The sequence below is a fragment of the Equus przewalskii genome, chromosome 26 (assembly GCF_037783145.1).
Source record: "Equus przewalskii isolate Varuska chromosome 26, EquPr2, whole genome shotgun sequence".
In the NCBI taxonomy this organism is placed as follows: domain Eukaryota; kingdom Metazoa; phylum Chordata; class Mammalia; order Perissodactyla; family Equidae; genus Equus; species Equus przewalskii.
This window is the reverse complement of record NC_091856.1, coordinates 18162636-18185800: the sequence shown is the minus strand read 5'-3', so window position 1 is coordinate 18185800 and position 23165 is coordinate 18162636. Positions and strand designations below refer to the sequence as shown.

General features: G+C 44.9%; 1 protein-coding gene across 7 annotated transcripts in view; it reads right to left on the bottom strand.

The window, feature by feature from the left end:
* The window catches only part of RGS3 (regulator of G protein signaling 3), a 132323-nt gene extending 111153 nt beyond the window's left edge, over positions 1 to 21170 (bottom strand). Inside the window, exons 1-3 of one of the 7 annotated variants that reach the window (XM_070595113.1) lie at positions 20998 to 21170; positions 20616 to 20780; positions 8954 to 9133 (exon numbers count right to left, since the gene is read on the bottom strand). In XM_070595113.1, the coding sequence (XP_070451214.1) occupies positions 8954 to 9056 (103 nt within the window). In that variant the 5' untranslated portion in view covers positions 9057 to 9133; positions 20616 to 20780; positions 20998 to 21170. The other 6 variants (XM_070595114.1, XM_070595112.1, XM_070595111.1 and 3 more) reach the window with 6 other exon arrangements.
* Between the last annotated feature and the right edge of the window lie 1995 nt (positions 21171 to 23165).

Genomic DNA, 23165 nt, shown 5'->3' with positions numbered 1-23165 from the left:
AACACTATAGTATATAGAAATTCACATTACTCTGCCTTTTACTATTTTCCTTTAGGTTTTATTGTAATGATTTTTTTTAAACCACATACATAAAGTCATAATTTTAATTCCAAAATTCTCAATTTTACCACATTTGCTTCTCCATATCCTTGTCTTATGTCATATTACAGACTTTTTCTCCACGGTTAAACATGTTATTTTATAATGATGAGCGTCTGTTATGTGCTCGCTGATGGCTTTAAGCCATACAATGGAGTCCATCATTTATTTTCATTATGTTTTACCTGTATTATTTTTTCACTATCAAATAAAGTTTTCCAGCAGAACAAGTTTAATATGGAAAACCCCAGAGAAGAAGCATGGAACTATGAGCAAAGCACGGGTTCTGGAGTCACTAAGACCTGGTTTGGATCCTGGTTCCACAGCCAATGGTCCTTAATCACTACATTGTCAGTTTCCTCACATGTACAATGGGAAGAAGAATAGAGTTCTAATAGGGCCGTTGTAAAACTGAGAACTAATACATGTGAAGCATCATTCACATAGAAGGCATTCCCACTGAAGTGACGAAAGGAAGGGAGGGAGGGAAGGAGGGAGGAAGGAAGAAAACAACTCAGAAAAATTGGAAAACATATGTGGGGAACTCCTATTTCTGGGTTGACAGACCCACGGCGGAAATCTAGAAAAGCTAGGTGAAAATATTTAGAAGCAGCTTCTTGGAGATGTAACAAGACAGAGAGGAACTATGACGCAGGATCTGGGGGGATGGATGTCCATTAAATTACATTTAATGTTTTTCTGAGCTAATTTTCTCCTAGGGGTGTTTTCAAATGCCAGAGGTGACTGAAAGGCTGGGAGGCTGAGCAGAGTTTCTGTCTGCCTCTTCGGGCTAGAGGAACAGGAGGTGGAGACCAAGCCCTGCCGAGAAGTGGGGTCCTCCAAGCCCCTACCTTTTAGGTTGGAACCTGAAAGAGTTGCTCCTTGGGAATAGAGTGAACCATCAACAGACACAGTTCCTCAAGGGACTACGGCTCAACTGCAAATCATCTCAGTCCCTAACATAGAATTAAGACTATCCCAGATTGCTAGCAACATCAAGCATCGGACAGAGGCAAAGAAAGATCTTTCTGAAGGAAGATATCATCCTAGGTCTGCATTAAGAAGAAAAACAACAACTCTGTACCTACTGTTTGCAATAGACACAGCCCACCTAAAACGCAAAGAAACAGAAAGGCGGAAAGAAATTGTACGGAAAAAGACATGCCAGGCAATGATTAACCAAAAGAAGATGGGTAGCTATGTTAATGTCAGCAACAGCAGACTTTATCTCTACTAGAAATAAAGAGAAGACTTCATGACAACAAAAGAAGACTTCATAATAATAAAAGTTTCAATTCAGCAGAAAGATAATTCTAAATTTGCATGCTCTTAATATTGCTTCAAAATATATGAAGGAGAAGCCAACAGAACTATAATGACAAAGAGACAAATTTACACTCATAGTAGGAATTTTACATATCTCTCCCAGTAACTGATCAAACAAACGGGGGAGGGGGAATCAGCAAGGATATAGAACATCTCAACAACCTAATTAGTAAACCTGACGTATACAAAGAACACTGCACCCAACTCCTACAGATCTTTTCAAGTACACACACAGCATTCATAAAAAGTGACTAAATGCTGAATCATCAAAGGACTTAAAGGATGCAGAGAATGTTCTCTAACCAAAACATAAAATAAAGAATAAAAATATTACTAGAAAATCCCCAATATTTGGAAATTAACATACATAATTCCAGGGCTGGCCCAGTGACATAGCAGTTAAGTTCGTGTGCTCCACTTCGGCAGCCTGGGGTTCGTAGGTTCAGATCCCGGGCAAAGACCTAGCACCACTCATCAAGCCACGCTGCAGTGGCATCCCACATAAAACAAAGGAAGATTGGCACAGGTGTTAGCTCAGGGCCAATCTTCCTCACAAAAAAAAAAGAAAGAAAGAAAGAAATATACTTCCAAAGAACCCATGTGTTCAAGAAGAAACGACCATGAAAATTAGAAAGTATTTCGACCTGAATGATAAAGAAAAAAAACTACCTATAGCCATAAGGCTTCCGGATATTGACAATGTTCTATTTTTGACCCTTGTAAAAGTTACACAAGTGTTTGCTCTGTGATAACTCACTGAACTGCACATCATTTAGGGGCCGCTTCTCAATATGTGTGTCATGTTTCATATTTAAAAAGTTAAGGAAAAAATATACATACACAGCAGAATTGGAAAAAAGAACAAAAAGCTATCAACAGGCCAGAAACTTCGAGGAATTTCTGAACGCTCCCAAGCAGATGGACTCCAAATGACAGATAAGCCAGTGAATGCTGAGGACTCTGCCAGCACATGAGGAGCTCCTGAGAAACGGCTGGATGGGCTTCCCCTCCAGGCCCAGGGATGTTCCCGGCTCAGAGTACCAGGCGAGCCAGGGGAAGCTGGCAGGGGCATGGTGCAGGCCTCCAGTTCAGGGCCTGCCTTCGCACTGCCCACACACTGAGCAGCTGGCTGGCATCTGCTCCCAAGCCTCATTCTCACTACAGAAAATGGATTTTTTATCTCCGTGGCTTCCAGTGAGAGGCAGAGAAAGGAGTGGGCTGGGACCCCAGCTAACATTGTACTGCTACAACAAACAGAAGAAAACTAAGGAAATGCCCAGCAGATTAATGATACTCCCTGATCCACTCTGCCGTCAGAACCACATCTTCCTGACACCCCTCTGGCAAACCAAGATTCCAGGCACTTCTCCAGAGGCTGCACGCACAGCTGCTCCCCACAGCTTCCACCCTGCAGGTTCATTTGGGGATAACAATTCCAAAGAGGGTCGGGTTGTGTCACCCAATGTCCACAGCTACCTGCAGCCCTCAGAACAGATCCAGCCTGCCTGTCACCTCCTGGCCGAGACACTCTGGAGAAAAAGCAACCTCTTCTCTCCCGTGACCACTCACCACATCCAGGCCCCAGACCAGAGACGCCAGGCAGGCTAACAGTTTGTTGCCTCAGGCAGGCTAATAAGTTGGTGTCCCTTCAAGAAGATATTCTTTAAATATTTATCAAACATTTTTGTGAATTTGGGTTTTTATTCTCCATATAAAATATTACACCTAAAATTCATACGGAGACTCAAGGAACCCAAGGTAGCCAAAACAATCTTAAAAAAGAAGAACAAGGTCGAAAGATTCACACTTCCCAATTTCAAAGTTTACTACAAAGCCACAGGAATCAAGACAGTGTGGTATTGGCACAAAGATAGACAAATAGATCAATGGAACAGACTTGAGAGTCCAGAAATAAACCTATGCATGCATGGTCAATTAATTTTCAACAAGGATGCCAAGGCCATCCAAAGGAGACATAACAACATCATTAAAAAATGAGGCTAGGTCAACTGGGTAGCCACACACACACAAGAATGAAGTTGGACCCTTTCCTCACACCGTATGTAAAACTAACTTGAAATGAATCAGACTTAAATGTAAGAGTCAAAACTATAAACCTCTTAGAAGAAAACAGAGAGGTAAATCTCTGTGACCTTGGATTTGACCATAGATGCTGAGATACGACACCAAAAGCACAAGAAACAAAAGAAAAAAATAGATAAATTTGACTTCATCAAAATTAAAAACATTTGAGCTTCAAAGAATGCTATCAAGAAAGCAGATCAAAAAACCCACAGATTGAGAGAAAATATTGGCAAATCATATATCTGATAAGGACCTTGTATCTAGAATATATTAAAGAACTCTTACCACTCAATAATAAAAAATAAACAGTCCAATTTGAAAATGGGTGAAGGAACTGAATAAACTTTTCTCAAAAGAAAATATACAAATAGCCAATAAGCACACAAAAAGATGCTCAACATCACGGGTCATCAGTGAAATGTAAATCAAAACCACAATGAGATACCACTTCTCACCCACTAGGATAGCTACAGTTAAAAAGTCAGATAACAGCAAGTGTTGGAGGTTGCGGAGAAATCAAAACTCTCATGCTAATGGGAATGGAAAATGGTGCAGCCACCTTGGAAGAGGTTGGGAGTTCCTCAAACAGTTAAACATAGAGTTACCCTTTGACCCAGCAATTCTACTCGTAGGTATTTACCGAAGAGAACTGAAAACACTTGTCCACACCAAAACTTGCACATGAATGTTCACAGCAGAGCATTATTCCTAACAGCAAAAAGACAGAAACAATCCAGATGTCCATCGACTAACGAATGGATAAAAAAATGTGGGGTATCAATACCATGGAATATTATTCAGCCATAAAAATGACTGAAGTACTGACACATGCTACGTGAGTGACGGCTGAAAACATTATGCTAAGTGAAAGAAGCCAGTCCCCCAAAAAAACACATATTATATGATGCCATTTACGGGGAAAGTCCTGAATGGGCAACTCTACAAAGACAGAAAGTAGATTAATGGTTGCTTAGGGCTGGGGGAGGTGGGGGAGGCAGGAGTGGTAGGAATTGGGGTAATCAGCTAAAGGTGCAGTGTTTTTTTCGAGGTGATAAAAATGTTTTACAATTGACTGTGGTGATGATTACCCAACTCTGTGAATATCCTAAAAACCATTCAATTGTACACTTCATATCAGTGAATTGTACGTATGTGAATTATATCTCAATGAAGTTTTTTCAAAAGTTCACAAATATATTAATAAAATCAAAAGAGATCATGCTGAAGGAAGAAAAAACTTAGGTACCCCTATAATGGTTCCTTCAAATTACACCAGATCTTATAAAGAAGACATCCCTTGGAGGAGTTGGGTTCCAGCCCTGGTTTACAAACTCCCCTCCCCTGAAGCCAGGCCACCTCCCTAGAAAGCTGTGTAGGGCCAACTAATGCTATACACCCCGTACTGGGGACTAGGGCTTGAACTCATGCGCCTACACACACAATACAGAAACCACAGCATGTCCTGTATGGCACTCTCGCTGAAGGGAGTTCTGCTCAGAACAATGGTGTCTCTTTCTATTTCCAGAGATGCTGAAGCTCCCTTTAAATGTTTGTCTCAGGGAATTGCCAGCTGGGCAGCACCTTCCTCTGGTTCTACCGGGGCAGAGCCCACTGGTGAAGGCCACGAGCTACCTGCTACGTTGGGGACAGGCCAGTGAACTGAGGAAAACTTAGCAAAGACCTTCACAGTTAACGGAGTCCATGTTAGCTGGCCAAACCAAGTTTGAATCCATAGCTGAATACTTCCATGACTTCTTAAAATGACAGAATCTCAGGTTCCACCCCACACCCATTAAACTGGAATCTCTGAGAGACGATCCTAGGGACCTGTGTGTTAGCAGGCTCCCCAGGTGCTTCTGACGGCTGGCCAGGTTTGGGAACCACTGATAGACATCTTCATTCGTGAGCAGACAAGCAAAAATCACTCAGCAGCCTGAAAGGGGAGCGGCGTTCGTCAAGGAAACAGAGTTAATGCAGGAAACAGGAGAGAACTTTTCCAGCGTCGATCAGTGTCCTCGGAGAGATCTAAGAGATCCCTGAGGCCAGGGCTGGGCAGGGCACCCACTCCCTGCTGGGCTGGACCCTCCCCAACTTCCCAGATTTGATTTATTCAGTAGAAGAATATGGACTGATGCAAGGAAACAGTCACATCACACCATTAAGGAGAAGAAATGAGTTACAAACTGTACATACGATAGGATCTCAATTCTGTTAAAATCAGACACAAACAAACACACACACACACACACAGAAACAACTCTGGAAGGATATAAGCCAAAATGTTAACAATGGGAGTCACACTACAGGTAATTTTCACTTCCTTCTTTTCACTAAGTTTTCAACAACGAATACATCTTACCGTGATAATAAGGAGGGAAAGACGACGAAACGTATTTTTGCTTTTTAAACAGGACACAGCTAAGGTAATGGGGTTTAACAGTTCCCTGACACTCTTTCCCGACCACGCCAGCCCTACCAATTCAGATCAGCCCGGAAACCTCCCTTGTTTGGCAGAGTCCCACATCCCAATGCGGTTAACAGGAACTGCCTGCAAGGGCTGGGCGGGTTCAGTGTGATAAGGCAGGTAAAGCTCTTGACACAAGGCATGGCTCACGGTAAGTGCTCAACAAACAGTGGCTAGTTAATAACTCTTGCTGTTCTCCTCCACCAGCTGGACCAGTGAATTCCAGGATGCCAGACCACAGGCCATTTCGAGGGGCCAAGCCACTGCTTTTCCATCACTCCCTCTGCCCCTAGAGAAAAAGGCAGGTTGTGAAGAGCTAAGTGTGCCAAGAGGTAAGCCTGAGAGTAGGAGAGCCGGAATCCCAGGGAGGGCCTAACTCCCTGGGTGCTCTGCCTTTGAAATCTGGTCAAAGTCCAGTTATGTGGCAGTAACTGCCCCAACCTTCATCAAGAAAACTGTACACAAGTTCCCAAAAAAATGTGCTGGACTGGTCGTTTCCCCAGGCTTGAGCTCAGGTACCAGCTCTGCCCTGGCTCACAGGGAGACCATCCTCTCTCTGGATCTCAAGTCTTCAGAGAGGAAACGTAAGCCCCTCTCCACAGGGAGCTGCAGAACCAGTGAGGAAAGGCAGGGCTGTGAAGGGCTGTGTTCTGGGACAGGGCTGTTATCTGTACTATGGCTCCTCGGAAGGTGGCTTTGCCCAGACCACTGGGGCAGTTGCTGCCCAGTCGTTCTTGGGAAGAACCCAGTCCTGCTATCCAAGGGCTTGGGAACAGGAGCCTGCTGCCCATTTCTGTCAACGTCAAGCCCCCAGGCCAGCCCCATGTCCCTCCTGAGAGCCTGGTGGTTCCCAGAGGGGAGAGTTCTCCCATCTCAGCTGGAGGTCAGATATCCCTTGGAGCAGTCACACTGCAGGTTCCAAGGTGAGCCCAGAAGGAGCCAAGGCCACCTGGGCTGACCTGGCACCTGTCCCGTCCCTGAGCCAAAGGAAACAGGACGGAGGAGTTCTTGAGATGTAGTAACAAGACCTTGGTTTAACCCTGAGCTGCTGGCTAATGGGAATTTCAGTGGTGACAAACTGGGTCTCTGAAAGATTAACTGGGGCGTGATTATTCCAGCCAAGTGAGGCAGAACCAACCACACTTGGCACCAGCAGCCAGGCAGCAGATTGATGCCCAGCGGCTTGCTCGCCTGAGCCTGTGCCCTGAGCCCCTCCTGGGTGATGACAGGAGAAAGGGGCCCAGAGGAGGTGCCCCTCAAACGAAGGATCGCCAGCGCGCGGCCTCACCTGTCACCATGGGGTGGCCCTTTCTGGCCGCTGCAGCAGGGTGGAGCGGCCGGCCCGAGCGGGCACTTACCAAAGGTGGTGAGGTAGAAGGACAAGTCCGGGTGGGCACGCCGGCTCCCGAGGGAGACGCGGTGCAGGGCGCGCTCCATGGCGGCCGCTGGGGCCACAGCAGCGCCTGTAACCCGAGGCGTCTGTGTTGCTCCGCAGTAACCGAGGCAGCAGGTCCACCGCCCCCCGCGCCAGCCGCTCCTAGGCGGGCGCGGGAGGCCGGGCTGCGCCGCGTTTGAACGGGCCGGGCGCGCCCGCCCTGATTGGCCCGCGCCCGTTTGAATGGGGAGATTTCCACCTGACCGAGCAGCCACTGGGCCGGAGGGGAGGCGGCCTCGGCGAGGGACGGCAGGCCTCCCCCAGGAGCCATCAGGACTGGGCGCCCACACCAGGGCTCCTGGCTCCAGAGTAGAGGTGCCCACCCCGGAGCCCCTGGCGTGCCCACTCAGCGAGCTAGGCCTGCTCGCCCAGCTCCCCCAGGCCAGCAATTAGCCAGGATTCTCGGATGCTTTGAAGCTCAGACCTGTAATCACCCAACCTAAGGAAGGGCAAAGGAGCATCCTCCTGGCCCAGTGCAGTGGGATTTAGCAAACTGTTCTCCACACTTGGGCCAGCCGCGCCCACCAGGCTGCAGCCCCTTCCCAAACCCTGCCCTCTCCATGTCCCTCTTGAGCCTCCTCCTGGGTGAGAGCAGCCTGGCACAGGTCCAGACCAGAGCAGCTTGCTCCAGCCAGCCTTCAGCCCCCCATCCGCAGCCTGGTGCCATGGGACAGGAGGACAGGCATCAGCATCTGAGGAGACAGGAAGGTACAGGACGCGAAGCGAGTAGGCGCCTTCAGTCTCCAGAGCCTGGTGCGAGCAGGCAGAGCTGGAAGGAAGGTCAGCCCCTCACTGCTTTGTCGGCAAACATTCCCAGGCTGCCTCCCGGGAGCAGTTTCACACCAAGACATCTGCTCTGCACATCTCTGACTGTGGCTGCCGTGGGAGGGAAAGCTGCTGGTCTCGTGTAAAGCTAAAAATGGGAAGCGTCGGAAGTTGCCAAATGGATATTTGCGGCTCAGTGATCCACTCAAGATGAGGTTGGGGAATGCGAAAGAGAAAGTAGGGAGCAAAGTTATAAGTGAGTACCACGTACCAGGGGCTGCGCTGGGCAATTTACACACATCCTCTCATTTAATCTTCACACTAACTCTAGGAAGTATCAGCCCCAGTTTACCAGGGATAAGTCTGAACCTCAGGCAGAGAGGGACAAGGTGACTTGTCCGAGGTTGGCAGAGCTGAAATCTGAACCCAGGCCTGTGTGCCCCAAAGCCATCCTCCTTCTGTTCTTCCTTCCTCCACACCTGCCTCATGGCCAACAGCAAGTGGAGATAGCAGACCTGCTTTCTTGAGGCAGGTAAGGAAACTAGATGCCACAGGGCCAGCTGGCCACCAGCAGGGAGAGGAAACTGGAGAAGGAGCCCTGAAATCAGCAAACTAGTGGTCGAGTGCAAATGAGTCACATAAAGGCCCGTGGATTGTTGGAATCCTGGCACTTTGTGAAGCCCTGGTCTGCTCTTCCTCCAACCCCCACACCATGAGCACTGCCCTTAGCAGGGGCAGGCCTACTCCACTGGCCCCAACCCAACGGCAGATGGACTTACCTGCACCCTGGACTTGAGCATGCCCGATCTTCCTTCTGGCTGGGGAAGTCTGAGTGCAGGTGTCCTTTCTGGGCATGGAGATATCCTGGCTCTGCCACTCCATCCGGCCAAGGAAAATGGGCAACCTCAGGCTCAAGCCACAGGATGCAGACAGGACACAGAGGCTGTGGTGCTGTAGACCTGCAGGAGCAGGATGGGAGCATGAGATAGGCATGGCCCGAGGATGCTCCCTGAGAGGGGTGTTCACCCCCAGTAGGAATTAGAAAGCATGGGTGTTCCGGAGCCAGGGCAAAGGGAGGTCCACAGGGAAGAGGAGAGTGATGTGCCCAAGGTGACAGTGCCCCTTCATACTCTGCGAGGGACTACTGTAGAGCCTGCACTGGGGAAGACCACCACGGACTCAGGAGGCTGTAAGTGACCTGCAGGTGCACAGTTAGCGGAGTAGGAGCCAGCAAGAGAGCTGGGCAGAGTTGTACTATCTGAATGTGGCCTGGGAGAGAAAAGACTAGGGCCCATAATGGGCACTTCACACTCACCCAGGACAAAGGTCCCACTGCCTTGCAAGCTCCCTCCTGACTCCTTCTGCCCCACTCGGCAGCTACGCTATTCAGTTAGGAGACTCCAATGCCATCCTGATCCTGATCTGACCCCTCTAGTGGCTCCATCACCACCTTCACCACCAACAGTAAGGCCCCCTTACTTAGTGGGGCAATGGAAGCTTCCTTCTCTTAAAGGGGCAGGTCTCTCTTTTCTCAGGAGAGGGAGGACATTAGTGAGTGGAGTGTGAGCAGCGACACCGCAGGAGAGACTGACCCCATTAACCCACACTGCTGTTCACAGGGGACATCCAGAAAGGATCGAGGTTATGGCTCTGCTTTCCCCAAGAAGGCAGGGGAGTTTGAGGACCACGCCTAGCTTTCTGACATGCCCTGAGCACTCTAGCACCCCCTGGCCCTGGGCCTTGGTATCTCTCTTACACCTTGCACAAACTCCACACGTACATAAAGATACTACACACACAACACAAACACACTCTGCACACATATATGTACTATAACATTTCCCATGTATATACACAAATACACCATATACATACCGTGTAAATTAACCAAAAAAACCTTAAGTTGGAGTGTGGAAGGCCTGAGGGGGAGCTCTTACGCCCTGGCACACATCATCAATTACACCCAACAGGAAGCAAGGGCGGCTTGCATCTTGGACAGGATATAAAACTACTGACGGAAGATTTCTCTCCCCACCCGGTGACAGCCCAGCCAATGAGAAACGCTGCAGCTCAGCCAACGAGAAGGCACTGCAGCGCTGAACTGCTACTTTCCCCCAATGCACTCTCATTTAGAACAGCCCTTCCTACTCCCTATTTTTCTCTATACAAGCCACTCCCCTCCTTTGTTTGCTGGATTTACCTAAGGTTTGCCATAGGGTGCACACCCTGAATTGCAATTCTTTTAGCTACTCCCGAATAAATTCATTTTGGGGATAAAATAACAGGCAAATTTTCTTTTTAAGTTGACAACACACACACCATATATACACACACACACCACACACACACTACATACACGCCTCACACATATATACAAACACATCCCACACACTATACATGCATCCTATGCACATGTACAAGCAAATAGACACACACCACACAAGCACACACACAAAACATTTAAATACACCACATACGTAAACCACATTCACACACAATGATTGATTATAGGCATTTTTAAAGACTGACTATCTAGAAGAATAGGGACTATTTGGGTTCAGAGTGAAGGAACTAAAGGTATTCATTTGGGTGCGTTTCACGTTAGTTATCAAAGAATCAGTGCCTTTTAAGATATCATCTGGCCCAATATCCAAAAAATTTTGAAAAATAATAATAAAGTGGACTAGGATGGTAAGCAGTATTATAATAATGTAGTATCAGAAAGAAAACAAGCAGATCAATGGAACAGAATAGAAAGTTCAAGGGGAAAAATGATTTTATTTAGAAAACAAGAAAGGTTTTCAAAATCTTTTAAAGATTGATTTCAAAAAATTAGAAAAGGACCACATTAATTAACATGAAAACTTTAAAATAAAATAAGAGTTAAAGTTGAAGTTTATTTTTAAAAAATAGACTTCAAAAATAAAATCTAAGTCTGGTTCTTTGAAAAGACCAATAAAATAGAACTCTGGAAAAACAAAGAAAACTACACATAATCAAGTTTAGGAAAGAGAAAGATAGCCAAGATACAAACGTAACTCTTTAAATTGTAAGAGAAAACCATTGCAACCTTATTCTATAACTTGGAAAATCTGGGGAAAAAATGGATGATTTTCTAGAAAGTATTCATTGCTAAAACTGATACAAGAGTTGAAATTTTTAATAGATCACTAACCATAGATAAACTACAAAAGGAAATCAAAATTGTACCTGACAAAACTATAGAAAACCTAGATAGTTTTAGAAGCCAATTCTGTAAGACCTTCAAGAAACAGATAACGCCTATGTCATTTAAACTGGTTCAGAACTGGGAAAAAAAAAAACTGGAAGATTTGTCAGTGCTAGCTACAAGGCTAGGCAAAGACAAAAACCAGATAATGTTAGCAACAGAAAACTATAGACAGAGAGAAATTAATGAAATAGAAAATATACATAGAGAAAATCTATTTAAAATATGACAAAACTGGGCCCACATTCTCTAAGTTTTGCCACATTCCTTTTTTTAAAGAAATCTCTCATTTAAATACAATGCCTCCCAATTTTTTAACATTGGCTAGTCATTCAAAATTTTAAAAATATTATGTAGGCCAAATAAAATACATCTCTGCCCTATAACTAGTTTGAAATCTCTGCTAGACGAATCTTATTAATATAGACACAAAAATCCTAAATAAAATATTAGCAAATCAGATCCAGCAGTATATTCGTGATGAAGTGGTATTCATTCCAGGAATGCAAAGATAGTTCAAATCAGCGCAGGGGATGGCAAACAACGCCTATAGGCCAAATCTGGCCCACTACCCATTTCTGTACAGCAAGTGAGCTAAGAATGGAATGAAAAAAATTAAATGCTTTTCTATAGCCATAAAAAATAATATTTTTTAAATTAAAAAATGAATTTAAAATATTTATAAAATATATAGCAAATATGTATATATGTACGAAGAAGTCTTTCAAATCAGTAAGAAGAATATAAATGTACCAGGGAACAAGAATAATCATTGCACAAGAGAGGAAATGTGATTGACTAATGCATAAAATATTAGTAACCTAAAGAAGAAAAAAGAAAAAGATCATTTGGTCCCCCCGTTTGCCTTCAGGAAGTTCAAGCATTTGTATTTATAGAGGAGGCAACTAAGATTCAGAGTGGTTAACTGAATCTGACTGCTAAAGTAGTAAAGAAACAGTAGAGAAACAAGAATCCAGCCAAAGAACCACTACAGAATGTCCTCTTCCTCCCCAATCCTGCTCAGAGTGGCTGGACTATAAACCAGTAGGCCTGAGACCTGCAGGGCTACTGACACATGAAAATCCAATGCAGCAAATGTTTGCTAAGCTAAGCACCTCAGTTGTGCTGAGCCTCACACTGAGCGCTGGGGATACAGAAGTGAACGAGAGGGAGTTTACAGTCTAGTGGGAGATTGGCTGAGTGTTCCACTAGAGGCAACATGGCAGCCTCTGGAAAAACAGATTAACGTCTCACTTTGTCTGGGGAGCTGGGCAGAGCAAAGTGGTAAGGAAGTCAGAGAAGACCTCTGGAAGAAAGTGACTCGAAGGATGATTTAGCCAAGGAAAGGAGGTGAAGGAAGGGTTACAGGCAGGAAGAACAAAACACACAGAGGCCAGAAAATGAGAGAAGCATTGACATTTGAGGAACTGAACAATGGAAAGTGTGGCAGGGAAGTTAGAGTGTGTGGGAGGAAGTAATATACATGAACTAATACACAAGAAGGTAAACATCACACAAGGCATCGTATATTATTAAAACCAACTTGGGCTTTATCCTGAGAGCAAAGGGCAGTCTCAAAAGATTTTAAGCAAGATCCCAAAAGGCTTTAATTTGTATTTTAGAAAGATGCCTCTGCCTAGAGTGTGAAACAATGGATTTGGGGGGGGGGGGGGGAGGGGCGGGTAGCATGAGGGTTGGAAGCAGAAAGTAGTTAGGTGGCATCTTTTCCAGGAGTCCAGGGAAAAGGTGATAGTGGCCAAACTAGTATAGCAGCAGTAGGGATGGAAAGAGGTAGAATCAATAAGACTGGGTGATTGACTGGAAGATAAAATGCCAGGAATCCTGGGTCGAGAAATTAGATGTTCAGAAGAGCCCTTTACAAAAATGGAGAACATGGCAGGGAGGGCTGAACTGAGGGGAGACATGATGAGTTCAATGATGTGAGCCTGCTAAGGGTGAGTCACCTTTGTGCTGTCCAAGTGAAGGTGTCAAGTGAATTGTTGAATATATTGGACATAAATTCAGGAAAGACCTTAGGCTGGAAATATAAATTTAGAATTCCCAGTGAAGCCATGGGCCTGGATAAGAGAGCCCAAGGAGAATGTTTAACGTGAGAAAAAGGCTCAGGAAAGAACCCAGAAGACTACCAACTGAAAAGACAGGCAGAGGAGGAAAGGCCAAAAAGAGAGAAAGAAAGCCAAGGAGTGTATTAAGAAGGAGATAATCGTCAACAATGTGAAATACTGTAGAGAGGTCAAGTAGGCTAATAACTGAGAAGTGTCCATTGGATTTAGCAACAATGCAGTCATTGTTGACCTTCCATCCCAGAATAAAATGCTGGGAGGCAACAGCTCCACATGAATGAAAATGTACCAAATTCACTTCTAAAAGGAAAAATACCCTGGGCTCAAATCCAGAGAATATTCTTGGGTCAGGTTTTTTCTTGTCCTAAATTTAACCAGCTGGACTGCTTTGTTAAGGGGTATTTTATTCACCCTTGAAATGCAGGATTTGCCTTTTAAAAGTATGTCTGCAATTCATCTTCACGGTAGAACACAGCATCTTAGGGTTAGCGGTTCTCTACAGGAGCAGATGTTAGTGGCTGTAAATACCACTGAGAAACTTTAATTTGCCTCAGATGTAGAAGCCTTTGGTGACCTAAATACACAAATAGGGTCTAAGTGGGAACCAAGTAAAAAAATGCGAGATTTCAAGTGAGCTGAGAGGTGTTGTTTCAAAGCAGAAGAGGCCAAAACCTTCTCTGCCAAAGGAATGTGAAATAGTAAGCTGAGTCTGAAAATAAAAGCCAAAGATTTGACAAGAGCCAGAAAAGAAAAGCAGAGGGCCCTGTCTCTCCTAAAATGGCTCCAGGTCCTTGTAGTTGTGTTGGAAGGCCTTTTTAAGAAGCACCCCTTTTTCTGGCGTGATAACAAGCAACTTGGCTAGGTATAGTGAAGGGCTCCAGAGGCCCTCAAAAAGGTTTTCAAACTAAAAGAATAATGTAACTTCTGCTTCCAGCCAAGATGGAATAACAAGGACTGGATTTTCCCTCTCACCTGAAACTCCTAAAACAATGAACACCTAAAACAAAATATATGAAACAATGGTTTTCAAGATATGACATCAAACAACGAAGGGCAGTGATCCCTGAGAAACAGAAAACCAGCCAGGTGAGCCCCAGGGCACTTTCTAAAAGGGAGAGGGAACCTAGGCCAACTCCAGGTCCCTGAGTTGAGTTTCTCAGGAGGCCAGGCAGCTGGAGTTCACAGGACAGAGTCCCAGAGAGGGAAAAGCTGCGCAAAGAGACAACTCAGAGATCCGCAGAGGATCTCCCCTCAAATCTTCAGCTAAGCACTGATGAGCTCATGGGTGTGAGCACAGTACCCCGAGGCTGAGGAAAGAACCACCCAAAAGAATTAGAGGGAACAACCCTGGAAGCTCGCACAGAGCCAAGAACAGTTCTTATTCTCATCAGCCAGAGTGGAAAGACTTCCTAATTCATGGGGCATTGGGTAGGTACTCAAAAGGATTTTGCCTCGGTTGTGGGGAATAATTAGCCTTAGGCTAAATGATGCTCTGGTCCCATCCAAAAATGCTTAAAAGCAAAACCCAAAGGATCAAAATGTTTCTAAGTAACTTAACTGCATCCCAGAAGAAGCTCCAGAATATTTGTAGGAATACAAAAATAGCCAACACCCAACAAGGTAAAATTCACAATGTCTGGTGTCCAATAAAAAGTTACCAGGCATGAAAGAAGCAGGAAAATGTGACCAATAATGAGGAGAAAAATCAATGGAAGCCAACCCAGAAATGACACAGATGATAGAATTAGTAGACAAGCACATTAAAATAATTATTACAACTGTATTCCGTATGTTCAAGAAGCACTTTAAGAGCATGTTAAGTAGAAACGTGGAAGATATAAGAGACCAAATAAAACATCAAGAGGTGAAAAATATAATGTCTGAGATGGAAAAATACACAAGATGGGATTAACAACAGATTAGACACTATAGGAAAAAGAAAAAGATTAGTAAACCTGAAGACATAGCAATAGATCCATCCAAAAAGAAACACAAAGAGAAAAACAACCACAAAAAAAGAACAGAACATCAGTGAGCTGTGGGACAATTTCCAGCGGCCTAATAGACATGAAATTGGAATCCCCGAAGGAAGTAGGGGACAGAGAACATATTTGAAGAAATAGTGCATGGAAATTTCCCAAATTTGATGAAAACTATAAACCCACAAATCCAAGAAGCTCAATGAACCGCAAGCAGAAGAAACATGAAGAAACGTATACCAAAGCATATCATGATCAAATTGCTTAGAACAAGCAAAAAAGAGAAAAATCTTGAAAGCAGCCAGAAAAAAACATACTACATACAGAGAAACAAAAACAAGAATGACATTGGACTCCTTATCAGAAATATGTACCAGAAGACAGTGAAGTAACATCTTTAAAGTATCAAAAGAATAAAACTGCCAACCTAGAGTTCATTACCCAGCAAAAATATCTTTCAAAAATGAAGGCAGAGGCTGGCACAGTGGTGTAGTAGTTAAGTCCACGTGCTCCACTTCGGCAGCCTGGGGTTCATAGCCTTGGATCCTGGGCGCAGACCTAGCACCACTTGTCAAGCCACACTGTGAGGGTATCCCACATAAAATAGAGGAAGATTGGCACAGATGTTAGCTCAGCAACAGTCTTCCTCAAGTAAAAAAGAGGAAGATTGGCAACAGATGTTAGCTCAGGGCCAATCTTCCTCACCAAAAAAAAAAAAAAACCCGACAAAAATAAAGATTTTCTCAGAATTACAAAAGCTGAATAATTCATCATTGACAAACCTGAACTACAAGAAATGTTAAAGTTTTTCAGGCAGAAGGCAAATGATACCATAGGGAAGGCTTGATGAACACAAAGGAATGAAGAGAACACCAGAAATGGTAACTAGGTGGGTACCTAGAAAAGAGTTTTTTCTTATTATTTAAATCTCTTTAAAAGTACCAGGATAAGGAACCATTGACTAAAAAACACCCAGAGCTCTCTGCATCCTGGAATAAATTGTTCTATGTTGCCTTGTCTACATTCTGATGAGATAATTGCAAGAAGCAAACTCCAGGGAAGCTATTAGCAAGTTAGCGTTTGCAGTCATGTGGGAATGTGGAACCTACTTAAGGAAGAAAATAATATGGACATGTTTAGTATAAAATGCAGCAACCACAGCTAAGATCTGTGGCTCAGCTGGCTTGTACTCAAGCTTGAATATAAGGCTCATGGAGAGCAATGCCTATTTCTGGATCAGTGTACTGTGAGGATGAAGAGCCCTTCCAGTGGACAGTGGCAGATCACACAGGGACAGAGGTCACAAACATTCCCCAGGGAAGTTTCAGTGGGAACTAGGGAATATGTCTAGTTGCTTTTACTGGAGCTGTAACTGAGAGAAGTGGCACATATTCCCTTTGCTTCCAGATTCTTACCAGTCACTCTTGGACCCCTTTTTCTGCCCCCACCACTCTACTGAAACTGTTCACTCAGAGGTCACCATTGACTCCCTAATGATGAAAATCACATCTTCTCAGTCTTCAGCCACCTGGCCTTAGTTTTCCTCCCACTTCTCTGATAATTCCTCTTTTCATGGCTCTCCTGCCTTCTGGTGAGAGAGTGTTACCCACTCTGCCTGTTAGTCCCCTTTCTTCCTCAATATTCTCCCCCTCCAGGATCTCATCCAATCCTGTTACTACGCTCGCCTCTTCTGATGATGACTCCCAGATCTCCCGCCACTCCAGAGCCTAGGGCCACCTCTGCTTTGACACACTGACCAACAGTCTCATTCCTCTCTGCACCCGTCCTCTCCCTGCTGCTCACCCAGAATGTAGCCCTAACTGTCTGCTTCCATATCTTTCTACCCAACTAGACCGTGAGCAACTCTAATGCGGTGACTGCGATGTGTCTTCTTAGTGGCTGCCAACTGCCCAGCCCAGTGTCTGGCTCATATCTTAAAAAACCACATCTTGCCGGAGAATTCAGATCTAGAATCAGCATATAAAGCATAGATTGTGAACAGCCAAAATTACCCTTAAATAAGCCCTTAGTCACTCATAACATATACACGGTATTATAAATCAAAAGGGGAACAGCAAATTTACCTTCCCCATCTTGCACTCCCTCTGGGATGTATTTTCACTGAGTGGCAGAGCTGGAACAGCCCCCCACCAGTTGCATTATGTGCTCTCTGTCACTCTCTGCCACTTGTGCTTCATTTTTGGACCCTGCACATTGCTTGAATTTCCATAAGTGCAAAGCATATATAGCAATAACTCCACTGTAAAGGTTTGATGAATTAATTCTTTTGTCTTTCCTTAAACTGGTTCTTCCTTTTGACTTCAGAATTTCTGATAATGACAGCACCTCACCGAATCAGGCTGAAAATTCTTTGACTCCTTCCTCTCCCTCACTCTTTCTTTCCAGTTTTCAGGTTCTTGCTAATTCTTTCTTTGCACAACATCCCTTTGTTTCCGTTCTTATGGCCACCTACATAATCCAGGCCCTGATCACCCATCTTCTCTGATAGCCTCCTAACTGGTGTCGCTGGTCTTGCTGGTCTCTGTCAAATTCATGTTTCACTGCCATTGCATTAGCATTTCCTAAAGCACTAATTTCATCCTATCGCACCCCTATTCAAAGCCATCAGTGGCTGTCAAATAGGGTCCACTCTCTCCAGCCTGGCAGTTGAGACCCTGAACAATGTAGTCACAAGCTGTCTCCAGTCCTACCCTCCACCCTTCCAGACAGGACACTACACTCCTTACACATCCCCCAAACTTTTCCCACCTGCGTCACTTCCCTCCACCTAAAGGCCACCTCCACAAACATCTCCATCCACCAAAACCTGACTCAGCCTCAGATGGTAGCATCCAAATTGCCAGCTCCTTCTTCTCATCACCAGCTCTATCTTTGTACCACTCAGCTCACACTGCTACATTGTATGTTCCCTAGAGAAAGGAGATATGTCATATGGGTTTTTTTTTTTTTTTGAGGAAGATTAGCCCTGAGCTAACTACTGCCAGTCCTCCTCTTATTTTGCTGAGGAAGGCTGGCCCTGAGCTAACATCTATGCTCATCTTCCTCTACTTTCTATGTGGGACGCCTACCACAGCATGGCGTGCCAAGTGGTGCCATGTCCACACCTGGGATTCGAACCAGCGAACCCCAGGCTGCCAAGAAGCAGAACGTGTAAACTTAACTGCTGCGCCACCGGGCCGGCCTCGTCCTGTGTGTTTTTTATTCATTCACTCATTCAGCATATATTATTGAGCATTCACAATGTTGCAGGCACTCAACTAGATGCTAAAGATATGCAGTGAAGACAGATGCCACTCACAGAGCTCATAGTCTGGCCATGGAGGACAGCAACTGACAAGCTATGAACCCAGAGAGGCTAAGGGAGGGAAAGTGAAAGAGGGGAACCCCACCTTGAGGGTGGTCGGAAAAAGCTTCCCCAAATAAGTAACATGTAAGCTGAGACCTAAAGATTGAGAGGCAGAGGCAGGAAGAAAAGATTGGTAAAGGTTAAAGGAAAAGTACGAGGGAAAACCGTCTGAAGTAAGAGAGGACAGGGCTCATTGGAAGAACCTAAAGGAAAAAATTGTGGCTGGAGCTCACAGAACAAGGTGGGAGTGGGGAGATTTGGGGCTGGGGAGACAAACAGGGCCCACCAGGTCACAGCCCTACTTTGTAAGGCTTGTAAAACAAGCCAGAGAGATTGGGTTTGATCCTGAGGGCAAGGGAGAGTCTTAAGGAAAGGAGTCCCATGATCATATCTGCATGTTGGAAAGATGGGAGAATGGATGTAGCGGTAAAGATCAGGCATTGACACGGTAACCCAGATGAAAGAAGATGGGGACCCGGACTAGGGAAAGAACAGGAGAAACAGAGAGAAGAGCAAGGATTTGGATGCTATAGCTAATATGGTTTGGTGATTAACTGAACTCAAAGGGGCCCCGAGAGGAAAAGGTCAGAGGTGATCACACAGCCTAGACCAGTGCTTTGCATATAATAGGTGCTCAATTAATATTTGTGGAATGAATAAATTACTAACAAATAAATCATTGAATGAACAAATGTACCAGTGAGTGAGAGGCAGAGAAGAGTAGAGTAACTTATTTTTGGAGATCCCTTCCAAGACAGAACCATCCTTAGAAGTAATAACAGAACCTTAAGAAAAAAAAAATCCAAATTTGTTGTTTTACACCCGCCTTGTATTTTTAAACATGTGAAATCTGTTCAAGATAAATTTAGGAGATGCAAAGCAGAGTAAGAGCCTAGATCGCTTTTGCTATTTCTACCTTCCCAAATGCTGCCTCCCTGAGCCTCTGCCCAACTGAGGATCATCGATAGCTCCCAACTTCCCAAATCCTCAGCCTCTGGGCATGTTCCAGAATTTGCCGCACTCTTGAAATGGTTCTTCCAATGACAATCTAAATTATTCAAGGACTAACGCATTCATCTGTCAAGCATTTACATAGTGCCCACTACATGCCAGGGACACAACCCGGGACGATGACCATAGCAATAGACACAGCCCCGTCGCTCCAGGAGCTACCAGTCCCCTTGAGCATGTAAAATGGATCACATATGTAAACGGTGAAATGTGTTTTTCCTCCATTTACTCGCAAAGAAGTCTCTTTGAGTAATCAGAGGCCTCTAGTCTTGGGAGAGTGTCATTTTCATAATGTAATATCACCACCTAGTGGTCCCAAACAACTTTACCCACTAATCCAGGAAAATTTCTAGCTCTATTCCTGGGAATGACTCTCCACCATTTCTCCAGAATTTTCCTTTCTCTATCAAGATAATCTAGGGGGTGATTCTCTAACATATAATTAGTGCTCGATATTTCTTAAATAAACGTATAAACAGAAGGGCAAATTAATTTCATACCCTGGTACCTTATGGAAACTGAAACAGAAAATTTAGAAATTCTTTCCCAGATTCCTCTGGACTCCACAGGGCCTCTAATCGTTCCTGTGTAAAGGTATTTCTGTCCTTAATTTAGCAAACAATTCCTTTAGGCGCATTTAAGTAAACTGATTTTTTTAAGGGTCACTGCAGCCATGGATGAAACCCTGACTCCCTCCCACCAAAGGGAGCTTTCTGTAATCCAAAGACAATGAAGAAGAGAGTCTGTTGCCCGAGATGTTAGGACCAATACCACAACAAAAGACAGCTGGCTCTGTGAGGAGGAAAGTGCGGACGTAGAATGTCTGAAGATGCGTTCATTGCCGCTGCTTCCACACACAGGTCAGACTGGGCCAGGTGGCAGTCATTGGGAAGTGTGCTCAGAAATCCATGGTGACCCAAACGAAGCAGTCTACCCCTAGTAGAAACGAACAAAAGGAACCAGAAGCTAGTTTTTTGGCAATATAAGGCTCCTAGGACCATATTCCCACAGGCTGTCTTAAGTCCTCTTGTCTGCTTAAGTGTGTAAAGTAGATCTCCATGCGATTCTGGCTGGAGCCTCCTGGCTGTTAGGCCTTCATTCTCCTGATTCCTACGGCCCAGATGGAGGGGAAAAGGCAGTTAGCAACAGTTACCTGGCTCCTCCTCTCAGAACACTGGGAGGCTGAAGCAAAGGCTTCAGGAGGGCTCCTCCCCTCAGCCAGTTCATTTCCACGGGGCTTCGTCCTTCCTTTCTGATGAAGACTGTCAGCTGTGCATTAAAGAGAGGGACTCAGGGAGGTGTCAGAATACAGTGGATGAGAAGAGCAAGGACTTGGCTTCTAAGCCCAGCCCCCTTCACTTGCTGGCCTTTGATTTCAGACAAATTCCTTAACCTCTCCAGCAAGACGGCCAGGTACTGTTGTGAAGGTTGTGGACCAACTCTAAGGGTGCCGCTCGTATTGTAATCAGCAGAGATTTGTATATTCATTGAGATAATTTTTCAGCAGAAGGTAGTAGAGTGTCTTAAAGGGTACCTTTTTTCTAATTCACTCAAGGGCCCCACATGGGCCATCATCAGCCCTGTATTCCGAGCCTCAGTTTCCTAACCTATAAAACGGAGACCATCCACATCTATCTATAGAGTTGGCCAGAGAACCATCTGAAATAGTGGATGTAAAGCATCTTGAAAACCGTAATGTGGTCTGTAGATTTTATTTCCCAAATTCTGTTTGTGATTATGCAAGTCTGAGGATTGGTACAACAAGTGAAACAAGTTTGAGCCTGCAAATGTTTTTTCTCCCTTTGAAGATAGAAGCAAAGCCCAGTGTTCAGATAGCAAATATCTTCTCACTCAAAACATGTCATGATTCAAAAGGTAACTGTGTACTCATCAAGGGGACTTAAAAGCACGCCAGTTTCTGGGAGTTGGTTTACTAAGGAAGCAAAGTAGTGGAATTAGTTATAAAATAGTTAGACCTTCTCTTCTCTGAGTCTTCAGATAAAATGAGCCAATGAAAGCTAAACCCTGCCCCATCCTCAACCCCCCACTGCCCATTGGGAATTGGGTTTGCTGGGGCGGACAGGTCTAAGGGTAGGCTAAAGAGAAGTGAAAAAATTGTCAATTAAAAAAAATTTTTTTTACTTTTTAAAAAATTTTTCCTTCTTCTCCCCAAAGCCCCCTAGTACACAGTTGTATATTTGAGTTGTGGGTCCTTCTAGTTGTGCTATGTGGGATGCCGCCTCAGCGTGGCTTGATGAGCAGAGCTAGGTCCACGCCCAGGATGCGAACTGGCGAAACCCTGGGCCACCAAAGCGGAGCGCTCAAACTTAACCACTCGGCCATGGGGCCGGCCCCAAAATTGTCAGTTTTTAAGTTAGCCCACAGAAGTCATTCTGCAATGCAGTGTCCATTCGAGAAACAATTATTTTCAGGAAAATGGCCCACATAACACCTCTTGGATCCCTCTCACCATGAAGATTCAGTTCAGTACAGTTCAGCTGAGTAACACGAACGATGGCACATCACTTTGATTTGGCTTGGAAAAGAGGAGGAATGGGGAGGCAGCAGTTTTAGCTTTCCAATTGGGTCTGTGTTGAGGCAATGTTAAAAAGGAGTTGAACCTTTAATCTGCCTTTCTTGTACAAACTGTGAACCAAATAACTGACATGGGCTAAGTTTCTCTTTATAGAAAGATCTCAGGCCCAGTCCAGAGTTCCACTTCTGGCATAACAGCATGAGGAACTCCACAGACTGCTCTCTAGTAAGACTGGTGGAATTTTTTTTTTTTTTTAATTTTTTAAGTCTCTGGAAATGGCCCTAAGGGCACACAGCAAATGAAACATCTACAAAAATCTACAAAAACTTGGTAAGAACTGCTGGAGTCTATGGTATGTGACCCTAGACCCATGCCCACATTTTCCCCCACCCCGACTTCAGTGAAGCAGAAACTCTGCTCTAGGTTATTGCAGCCCGAGAACACGGGCTCCTTCTCCCCGCACTCCAAGCCAGAGGGCTGTCTTTCAGGAAGGACAGGATGTCATCATTTCTTATCCTACCCCAAGCTACCTGTTGCTGAGGCCAAGTTCCAGTGAGTACAGCTGATACGTGGAGGCTCTCTTTTTCCACCCAGCCCCCACTTGTGGGTAGGAGGCTCACCTTGGATGCAGAGCTGCTGAGAATGCTGGGGCCCTGACTGCCACTGCCCCAGCTCATGGGGCACGGGGCCCAGGGCAAGGGCTCTTATGGCCCAAATCTAAGATACTGGATACATGAACGTTTCATGATATTATTCTTTTTAGTTTTATGTAACTTTGAAAATTT